Below are 11,746 nucleotides of genomic sequence, written 5' to 3'. Positions count from 1 at the left end.
GAATCTGTATGATTTGGTATTTACCGATTCGGTAAATACCGAATCAGTATTTGCCATTGATTCCTATGGGCCTTGAAGCCCATAGGAATCAATGGCAAATACCGATTCGGTAATTACCGAATCCTGCCAGGGGGAACGGGGTGTCACCTTGACACCCTGTAGCACCCCAATGTCAGGCTTGTGTGCCATGTGGCACACAGACATGCCCTAAGGGCATGTCTGTGTATCACATGGCACAGGTGTACATGCACAGATGTGCATGTACACCTGAATTCGTTATTTACCATGCAATAGTATTACATGGTAAATAACGAATTCTGAGGGGCCTGTGGCACTGTTTAAAGCGCCACCTACATCTGCATTTACAGATTCAGTATTTTTACCTAGTCTGTATTTACCAATTCGGTAATTTTACCGATTCGGTAAATACAGATTCGGTAAAAATACAGAATCTGTAAATACATGCCCCCTACATTGGAAAAGGCATTTACCGGTCGGTAACGGCCGAATTCGGCCGTTACCGACCGGTAAATGCCTACCTACATCGGGCCCCTATACCCAAATTCTTGCACAATCTGTTACTCTCCAAACGGACGTCAAGTGAAACTCAAAATCGAAACAACTGGACTATGACTTTTGCTTTTGAATAACTCTTCTGTAACTCTTCGCCCAGTAGGACAGCACTGATATGGCAGGACAAAGATTTCATAAATCGGAATCAAGTGCCATGTTTGAGAATGCACCATTTTAGGGAGGGCCGTTGCAAAAGCTTTAACTGTTCTGCTAAAGAATAATATATATTATATATTATAAAAGGGCTTGGGCCTGCCATCTTCTTTCACTGGGATCAGGTAAACTGTCGTTCACATCTTGCTTACATCTGCCACAGCATAAAGCGTGGGGGAATGGTTTCGCGCAGTTCAGCCATTGGCTTCCCTCACAGCCGGTGACAACGTTTGCTTGTGCACAATGTACACATCCACCAAAATAAAAGCACCTTCAGTGACAGGGCTGGTAAACTAATGTGTTCTTAAAAAACATATTTTGTTACTTTTAAAAGCATTCACTTTTTTCATTTTGCTATCACCTGGCAGCTCCCTACACCAGAGCCATTAGTGTATTTCAGTCAGACAAATGTGCCAGTTCCTGAGATTGTTGTGCATGTTAGTTCCTGGTGGCATCATGCACATGAGTTCTCCGAAGAACCGAGGTGAATATCTGCGCTGTTCGTAAGCTCATATTTTCCATAGGTCTCGCCATCTTGTTCTTTATCTTCTTGCTGGCTTTGATGATGGATTTCGATAGACAAGATATAGATGTACGCACCAACAATTGCTCCAACCATAGGGGCCACTACGGGAACCCACCACCAGTTGTTACCAGCACTGCAGGCAAAAATACATTATGTTAATTTTGCTTTAGAAATATGTAGAGCATAGCAGAAAATCCTGAAATCGTGCTCCATAACAACCATGAAAAATCATTTTTTGGGTACCCCTGTTTAACATGGAGACAACACATTGTCACTCTTCAAGCACTGTTGCTAGCTATTTTCAAGAATGTAGTTATTATTTAATAATCTGCTCACATTTGAGTTCAGGGGTATGTTGCAGGTTTGGATATCAGCCCTGAGCTACCATGACATTTATTCACAAAAATGCCAGCAATAGTTGAAGTGGCATCAGGTTGATCCCTTAAACCCACAACAGCGACGCATTTGCTGCCCACTGACTATGTAGAGAGACTGGAATGTAGCTTAAAGAAAATATATAAGACTTTTAAAGGTCTGTTTATTTTCTGATCCTTTCACTAAGACAAGGGGTACAGAGTGCAGTGTGATGAGCACCAAACAGAAAATGAGGTCAACATCTCTTACCCTTGGTACCAGAGTAACACCCATGTGTGATGTGAGTATCATGGGTAATCATACTTGTGTTCTCAGTTTCTATCTTTACTGCATATTATTAGAGGAAGTCTTTTCAGATGTGGGTTGTGTTTCATGCTAAATATATTTGGTGGAGGTTGTCACTAAATACCTAAGAATATACATATTCAACATTCCATGTGCTATAAAGCTAGGATATGAGGCAGCCTCCACCAAACAACAACAAAGCTGTTTACTATACCAACATCATATTCGGCAAATAGCATACAAGTAATGTGTGCAGGTAAAAGAAGCATGAATAGAACAATAACTACAGAAAGGTGCTTAAACAGCATTATTTGCTTCCAATTTTGCAACTCCTCCTTTGAGAGAAGGATGCTTAAATATCTTGTAAAAGGTTTTTTTTAAGACTGTTTAGGTTAACATTACTGTCCCAGCATGTTTGGATTGTACGATATACCATATATTATTATGTAAAATAGAATCTGGTGTTTCGCATTGCACCAGGTTTAGTGGCGTAATGTGTATCAAAATAAAACATTTGTTATTCACGGTGCTAAAATTCCTTGAGGGACAGCCCCAAAATCCTGCTATGCCAAGAGCAATGTTGCTGGCCTTGTTTACTTTAAAATGCGCTATTTGCCTCATGTAGTTTTTTTTTTTTGTTATTTTTTTAAAAATATTTTTATTATTGCAAGAAGAACAAAAATACAAGATTCACATGTGATGTATATCTCAGACGGAGGTTACAATACAAAAATGAGAAAACAATTTAGCAGCGAAAAAAAAGAGCATTGAAAGCAGAGGTCCAACAAGTACATATCTTGACAAGAGATAAATAAAAGTAAATGTAGTTTTACAAATTATATACGTGGGTTGAGGCTGGCCTCATTTTCTTCTAAATCAGATATATCATAGTTCAAAGAAATTTAGCCAGATTTTTTCCTTCTTTTGCAAAGCCTTAGGACCTCTATATCTTGCAAGCGAAAGTTCCATAGTATTTATTTCATTAATCAAAATCCACCACTCAAAAACATCTGGAGCATCTTTTGATATCCATGATCTTGCTATAACTAGCCTAGCACATGCATAAATGATAGTTACTAAATCTTTGTAAGGGCAATTGGTTTCCTGGATATCTAATAGAACCAATTGTGCTGTCAATGGCGGGGTAGCAATTTGTTTGGTTTTTAAAGCATCGGTCAGCCCTTTCCAAAATGGTAAAAGGGCCGGGCACGAAAAGAGCATGTGTTCTATGCCTGCAGCATCTAGATCGCATTTCGGACATTTTGTTTTCTTGTTGTTTAGCTGAGTACCCTGTGCCCAGCTAGCTATTCTTTGTGGAGTGTAGTACAATTGTGTAATGGTTCTATACGACTGAAGCCTCAAGCTAGAGGACTGAACAATCAGGTTTATGTTGCGTAGAGAATATGAGATCTGTATAGGGTTGATGTTCATACCCAGTCTGGAAGACCATTTGGCCGCTATTTTCGTGCTGTCTTCTGTTTTACCTTGTACTAAGTGTCCATACCCCAGACTTATTAATGATTTTATTTTATTCGAATACAAGCATATTAGTATATCTGATTCGACTACTTCCATGATTTTCATCTTTGAGAGCAGGTAATCCCTTATTTGAATGTATTTAAAGTACATATTGTCCCTTAAGTTAAATAAAGTTTTAAGTGTTTCAAAATCCAAAAAGCCATTCTGGCCATAGAAATCCCCCAATGTATTGATACCATGTTTCTCCCAGAGGATACCTGCTCCGTCAGAAAAAATATCGGGTAGTCCTGGATTGCCCCATAATCTAAGCTCAGCATTGTAAAAAGATATTTTCCCAATGGTCAGAATTTGGTCCCAAATTTTTATAATGTGCCTGGCTGACTTAAATTTCACTCGTTTGAAGTAATTAGGGTCATGTAAGCGATGTAAAAATTGATTACAATCAGGTCCCAGCATGAATTGGTGGTAGAATAGCGATCTCTCGTTTTTCATTAGGCTTCGTATGCGACGAAAGAAAGTGGCTATAAAATAAAGCTTAAAGTCAGGAAACGCTAGTCCCCCCTTTTCTATTGGGAGTTCTAAGAGTTTCAATGCCCTACGTGCCTTTTTATAACCCCATAGGAAGCTGCTACAGATACCCTCTAACTTTTGAAAAAAAGATTTGCTAGGTTGAAGAGGGATACATCTGAATAGATATAATGCCTTCGGCAAAATCTTCATTTTAACTAAATTTATACGTCCCATTAAGCTAAGCGGGATCTTGTGCCATTTTTTAAGAGTCGTTTCTGTTTCTTTTAGAAAAGAATCATAGTTCAGCATTATGATTTTGTCGATACTTGACGCTAGTCTAATACCTAGGTATGTCGCACTTTGACATAGGCCAGGGATCGGTTCCAAAGGTTTATAGTTGGCAATAACCTGCGTCTTTCCTACGTTGAGTTTATACCCCGAAACATTCCTGAAATTTGCAGCCTCTTTTATTATTTGAGGTGTAGCTTTAACTAAATCTGTAGTAAATACAGCGATGTCATCTGCAAAAGCAGTAATTTTTAAGCTCTCACTGCCGTGCTTAATTGGAAGAATGTTTACTTGAGTTAAAAGTGCGTTTAAAAATGGCTCCAAGGATAGAGCGAAAAGCAGAGGGGACAGAGGGCAACCTTGCCTTGTTCCCCTCCCTATCAAAAAATTCGCAGATTCTTTTCCACCATAGCTGATTTTGGCCTGTGGGTTATCGTACAATGAACATACCCACTCTAAGTATTGGCCCTGGATGCCTACTTTCTTTAATACCTCCCACAAATACTCCCACCCCACTCGATCAAATGCTTTCTCTGCATCTAACATAACCATTCCGAGTGGGGTGAGAGTTGTTGAGGAAACATCAAAGGCTGTAATTGCGGTCTTCACATGAGCCGTAGTATCCCTCCCCATCACGAACCCATGTTGTTGAGTATTGACCAAGGTCGGCATGATGGGGGCTAAGCGATTTGCCAATATCTTAGAAAAGATTTTTACATCTGCATTAAGCAGAGAAATCGGCCGATAAGAGCCACAATCCTCCGGAGGTTTTTTTTTTTTAAGAAAGAAGATTATTTTGGATATTTTCCACGATGTAGGAGCCTTACCCGATTTGTCTATGGAGTCAATAACGGATTCTAAGAGAGGTAATAATTCCTGTGCGCAAGTCTTGTATAGTTCCATAGGCAAACAATCCTCTCCAGTGGCTTTCCCCGGTGGTAAAGCTGAAATGGCTGTATTTATTTCGGCTTGTGTTATTTTTGAGCTGAGTTGCTGGACGGTTTCTGTATCAATATCTCTTTGTATGGGCATGTATTTATCTAGGTATTGAGTAATTTCAGCTCTAGTGGGAATATTATCAGGAGTGTATACATTTTGGCTTGGCAAACTGATCAAGAATCTGTTCTGGCTGGTCATATTTATGCGAGTCAGACCCTTTGATTATTTTAATCTTTGTTCTAGCTTTTTTGTCTGCAACCTTATATGCCAGTATTTTTCCAATTCTATCACCTCCTTCATATTGAACTAATTTATATTTGTGTATTTTGGCACAATATCTATCTCTTAGTATCTTTTTAAGAGAGGATTGCAGTTTTAGAAGTTCTATTCTTAGCTCATCAGTATTTGCGTTTAGTTGTTTGGTTGCGTCTGCTAATTTCTGTTCTATTTGTAATATATTTGAAGTAGTTCTCATAGTAGCTCTGCGATTTTCAGCATTAGTTCTATAAATATGTTGTTGAGCGAACCCCCTTATACTGCACTTACATGCATCCCAAACTATATTAATAGTAGCTGAATTAATGTTCAATTCAATAAATTCTTTAATATGTTTTTTTAAAGAAGTCACAAAACCCAAATCAGTGAGTAAATATCTTGGAAATGTGAATTGTCTTGCGTCCGGCCTCGAATCCCCATTATCAAACTCTAGTAGTAGCGGGTTATGATCCGATGTAATCCTCGGGCAAAATTCGATCTTACAATTACCCACTCTTTGGTCAGTCGCCCAAACCATATCAATTCTTGAACAAGATCTATGGGGCGCTGAGTAATATGTATGCCCCGCAAGGTTAGGATATTTAGAACGCCATACGTCTTTTAGATTAAGCAATCTGCCCAATTCCAGAATTGCAGACCTAACCTTGCGCATCCTACGAGGAGAGCCCTGTCCTGTGGAATCGATTTTATAATCGATTACGCAATTAAAATCTCCCATCACCAACATTTCGCCCTCCCACTCTAGCAACTCAATGCTTAATTATTCAAACAGCTTGGGGTCATCTATATTGGGACCATATACCAGACATGTAGTTTCAAAGAATGAGTCTGTGTTTTATGTGCTGCATCAGAAAAGCAGAGGGAGCCCCCACAAATAATTTTGATTCAGCTCTCATGATGTCTCCGCCTCCACTAATCAACATGTTACTCCCCACCCCCTAAGTTTAAGCCTAGTTCTCCCTGGAGACAGGTAAAAACCAGTTCAATCTGAATTACGAACGTATCCTATGGGCATTTGGATTGTGTTTTTAGTAAACTGTATTTGTTAGCTACCTTAGTGACAGGGACATACGTTAGTGCTATCAATTGACACTTTGGGCCCGATTCACAGAACTAACTTAAGACCAAATCCTAAACTTACTACAATTTTTGTATTCACAGAAGGCACCTACCCATTTCGGTATTCACAGAAGGCACTTACTCATTTCTGTATTCACAGAAGTTAGGAGTCCTATCTTTAGGACTCCTAAATGCCTTCTGTGAATACCGAAAGTCTTAAAGATAGGGGGGCAGATTTATGAAGGCCTTGCGCCGCCGGTGCGTCATTTTTAACATGGGAAAAAGTGACGCACCGGCGGCGCAAGGCCTTCATAAATCTACCCCAGGATATTTTTCAGTTTTGGAGACCTAAATTTAGGAGTCCTAACTTTACTACTTCTAAACTGAGAGAAATCCTAACTTTAAGACTTTCGGTCTTCACAGAAGGCATTGAGGAGTCCTAAAGTTAGGAGTCCTAACTTTACTACTCCTAAACTGACAAAAATCCTAACTTTACGACTTTCGATATTCACAGAAGGCATTTAGGAGTCCTAAAGTTAGGACTCCTAACTTCTGTGAATACCGAAATGAGTAAGTGCCTTCTGTGAATACCATCATGAGTAAGTGCCTTCTGTGAATACCAAAATGGTAGTAAGTTTAGGATTTTGTCTTAAGTTAGTTCTGTGAATCGGGCCCAAAGTAGCACAACACAATACAGATTGTTGGAGATGTCTCCATATGTCTTGATTGAAATGGTGGTAACACCTCGCATGGCTGAGTATGGGTAAACTTTTAAAATATATTGAATCATGGTTAGTTCAAAGTCTATGATTATTTTTTGAGGGCAGTAGTTATTTGCTTTATGTTTAATGTGGTTTAAGAGCTTGTAGTAAGTGCTACTTTGTTTATTTGGTAGAAGGGCATATATAAAAGGGATATTTGACTTGTGATATTCACCATGTATGGTTTGTATCTCAGTGAATGGTTTGGATTACATTTTGAAGGCCTCATTCATCATCCAGGTTTAACAATGGCTTAGTTTTAGTAAGTTATCTGCAGTAGAAATATCAGGATTTGTCTATCATTCTTTAGGTTGTCATAGAACAGGAAGGGTGTATTAATAATTAGATTGTTGTATAAATGTTTGTAGTTTGTATTTAGTTATCTGTTTATTTGGGGTTATTTATGTTGTTTCATGTTTATTTTAATATTTTGTTTAATGTAAAAAGTAGTTATTTTTATGTTTATTGATGATAATATAATTACTTTGATGATATTATTGTAGTCAATATTGAGTGAGGTGATATTTTTGACTAATCATATGTTTATTTAAAGGTAGCAATATTTTTGGTTCCAATATTTTTGTTTTTAATATAAATGAAAACCAATATTTTAACAGTGTTCTCTTTATTTGTGGTTTTATTAGTTAAGTATGTCAATACAATATTTTCATTAACAATATTTCATTTCTCATATTTTTGTATATTGATATTGTGTGCATCGCTATTGTCAGTGAACCGCAAAACATTAATATCTACCATAAAGAATTGGTATTTGGAAGAGAAACCGTTAAGATGCCCGTTCAAATAGTGAATCCTAAAGGTTTCCTAAACCCTTTTAAGGATTCTGGAAAACATTGCTTTCGAATGCTGTGAAAACAACTACTGTCGCTTAACAAGGCTAGAGCATTACATTATGCATTTAGTTTAAAAAAAGAGGAAAAATAGGTCACTTAATGGAAGAGTCATAATGTGAAAAAAGGCAATATGGAAAAAGATCAAGACATTCAATTCTTTTATAATATTGCTGCATGTAATATTGCAGAGAATAGAGTGATTTAATGTTGGGGACATACATAAAATTATGCCAATTTGTAGGCCTATATATGAGGTAAATAAGGAGCTGATGTAAGAAATTTCCATGCTAGACTGATACTGTCAAAAATGTGGCAGATATCCCATCTGCTGTATTGCAAGTGCATTTCATCCTAATAAGGTCTGCCACTATTGTGGTGACGTATCCATCCATCAAACTCTAAATCAGTCCCTTAGTAATGCTTTTATAACAAGACCCGTCATAAATCAAGGAATTGTCTACAGCAGAGATTGAAAAGGAGAGGAAGGAAGCAAAAATGTTTATGTTCCCAAACGCCGGGAAAAAACGCACCAAAATTTGGACGATTCTGGAACATATTGATGAATACTGATTCCAAAATATTTACTTGTGTTTTAGTCAAATGAATAGAGTGCATATTTTCCCAGATGATTGAGGAAGAGCCCCATGCATTTACCTATGGAAACAATACACATGATCATCTACTGTGACAGTGGGCGAGGTAGGTTTCTCACTGAGATGGGTGCTGTTGCGAATAGTAGCTTTTGAACTTTCACTTTCAGAGTGGTAAAACATATAAGGTAGCTGTAAGCAGTGCTGGCTGGTGGAATCTGAAAGAGAGGTGTCCCTCAGCCACAAATCTTATCCCTAAATGTTGTATTCCATCTTGATGAAATGTTAATATCTACACTGAAGAAATATGATCACATATCTCTCATATTACCTGAAATGCACTGGCTACTACTGAAAGCAAGAATAACTTCCAAACTTTATTGCCTAGCCCACACTACAGTACATATGAACCGTGTAGCCTTCCTATCCTCTTACTTCTCTCATCAGGAGGCAAAAGACATCTATAGACCAGGAGCAACCTGCAGATCAAAGTGCCCAAATTTCACCATCATTCTGGTGGAATAGAAGCTTTTTTTAACTATATCATTTTTACCGAGATGAGTGTGCACCTGTTATGTATTACACATGTCTGTATACAGCTTCTGTTGCTATGAACACTGCACAATATCCCCTAAAGTTTCTAACATTTCAACCCGTAAGAAACACCAAACAAGAAGAGATCATCAAATACATATATTGCAGTAGAGTTTTCACATTCATTTGTCAATAGACTATTAAAGACTTGACTTTACAATCAATCCAAGAAGAGAGAAGGCACTCTCCTAGAGTCTTATCATTCCATTTCAAAGTTACTATTCCCAGTACACTCCTTGTACCCCACATCCACTAAGGGCCCGATTATTATTCAGGCAGTCTGATGACTGCCAGACTCATGGTGCCGCGGCGGTGGTGGATCTAGCCACCGCCGCTCCAGCGGTCCGACCACCCCATTAGGAGTTGGCCGGTCAGACAGCTCTGGGACCGCCGGCTCCAACAGGGAACCACCGTTCCCTGGCATTGAAGTGGCAGTCAGATTGTGCAATATGCTTGGCGGGACTGCCGCGTCCCGCCAAGCATATTACAAGCTTCCTCTCCTCCAGGGCTTACATGGAGGTTCTTCCTCCATGTTAACCTTGGAGGAGAGGAAACAAAAATGGGCCGACAGGGCCCCCTTGTGCCTCAACCATGTCGCACCCTGTGTGGGGGCATAACATGTGCCCCCGTGTGCATGCACATAGGTTCCTGCACGGCATGGACTTTTGAGTCCATGCTGTGCAGGAACTTTGTAGTGCAGTCCCATTGTGAAGCCTTTTTCAAAGGCATCACCTCCTTTAAGCGAGGCACTGCCATATGACTGCCATCCTCCTGCTAGACTACTTGAAAGTCTTTGGCTGAGGGGTGGAATGGCGGTTTGCACAGCCGCACCACCGCTCTGCCAAAAAGTAATAATCAGGGCCTTAAAGTGGTTCAGACCTCTAACCCATGTAGGGCAACAGGTCATAGGACTACTTCTGGCCTCCAGGTAGTTTCAAAGTTTTTACCAAGGTCCACAAGGAAATTGCTTAGTCTTTCCATCACTAACTAATTGCAGAGGTGCAGATACCAAAATGCAATAGGTAAGTATTTTTTCATCCTCTAATGGGACACCAAAGTGTCCCTATATTTCTGTTTTGGTTAGGGGTGATAAAACAGAAATATAGGGACCATTTTCTCAGGTCTTCTGTAGACCTATGAAGATTTGTGAGTAGCTGGGCTTATAGAGATCAGTGTGGTTAGGAGTGATGTGTATGTTCAGGTATGTGATAGATTTAATTGACCACTTAAAAGGAGAGTGAACTGCAAAAACAACGACCTCGGCTGTGTGAAATTTTGGATATCAGATTTGGTAGTATCATTTTGAAGCCTGCTACCTCTTCAAATTCTGGTGATAAGAACTGTATTCAAGACATGAATGTAGCCGGTGACGGTTCACTAACAGAATATCAACCCTCAAAATTTCACATATTGTGACAAAAATATTGTGGTAAGAAAAATATCATCATCCTATACTTATAATGGTTAGTACAAACATATCAGGAAAAAAATATTGATGCCATTAATATCATTGTATTAAATATTGAGTTTTAAATATATATGAAATAAACTAATAAATATGAAATAATAACATTAATTAAAATAAAAGTAATATATATTTTAACAAATATAACAAATAAACGTAATTAAAAAAGTTAAACACATACATATAATAATAAATATATATTTGTATATATCTACTCAAAAACAATTTTTAAACAATTTTTTTTATTTCAATTATAATTTCACACTTATTAAATAATATAATAATATAACAAATACATTGAATTGAATTCAATTGGGTACTTATAAAGCGCATCTATCACTCCGGAAGGAGCATCCTGGTGCTGAGCCGGTGAAGATCAAGTTGAGCCGAGAGTGATGAATCCCTATATGAGTGATCAGCCAAAGTCATCTGGGGCTCCATAGATGTTATGTTATGTTATGAGGTATTTGTAGAGTGCACGGCTACTCCAAGAAGTGTCCCGGCGCTAACTTGACCCCTAATCAGAACATGTGAAAGGCTAACAGCAAAACATCTCTTCTACTGTTTGAAGAGCCAGGTTTTTAAGATTCGTCTAAAGCTAAGGAGGTCTTGTTCTTGTCTAAGAGAGCGGCAGTCTGTTCCATAGCTTAGCGGCTGCCACCAGAAAGGAGAGTCCTCCCTTGTATGCATGACAGAACTTTGGCATGATTGTCAGTTTCTGGGTTGATGACCGCAGGGTTCTGGACGGTTTGTAGGGCTGAATTTTATTCCTGATGTAAGGGGCCCAATGTTATTAAGGGCCTTAAAAGTTAGCACAAGGTCTTTAAAGCTGACCCTTTTTTTTCACTGAAAGCCAGTGCAGGGACTATAGGCGAGGGGTCATATGTGACCTTGGTCCGACCATAAGCACAGCCCTTGCCGCCGCATTTTGAACTACCTGGAGGCGTTTCAGTAAGTAATCCGGAAGGCCCCAGATACAGTATGTTTACATAGTCCAGCCTTGACGTGATCAATGCCTG

The 11,746-nt window shown here is 38.8% G+C and overlaps 1 protein-coding gene across 1 annotated transcript in view; it reads right to left on the bottom strand.

The window, feature by feature from the left end:
- Positions 1–1,015: 1,015 nt before the first annotated feature.
- AQP9 (aquaporin 9) overlaps positions 1,016–11,746 on the bottom strand; it is a 257,451-nt gene continuing 246,720 nt past the window's right edge. The window contains exon 6 of the mRNA XM_078685164.1: positions 1,016–1,385. Within this exon, the coding sequence (XP_078541290.1) occupies positions 1,181–1,385 (205 nt within the window). The 3' untranslated portion in view covers positions 1,016–1,180. The remainder of the gene's footprint in view (positions 1,386–11,746) is intronic.

Source organism: Lissotriton helveticus, chromosome 3_2 (assembly GCF_964261635.1).
Source record: "Lissotriton helveticus chromosome 3_2, aLisHel1.1, whole genome shotgun sequence".
NCBI classification, from domain to species: Eukaryota; Metazoa; Chordata; class Amphibia; order Caudata; family Salamandridae; genus Lissotriton; species Lissotriton helveticus.
This window is presented reverse-complemented; position numbering and strand designations above follow the sequence as displayed.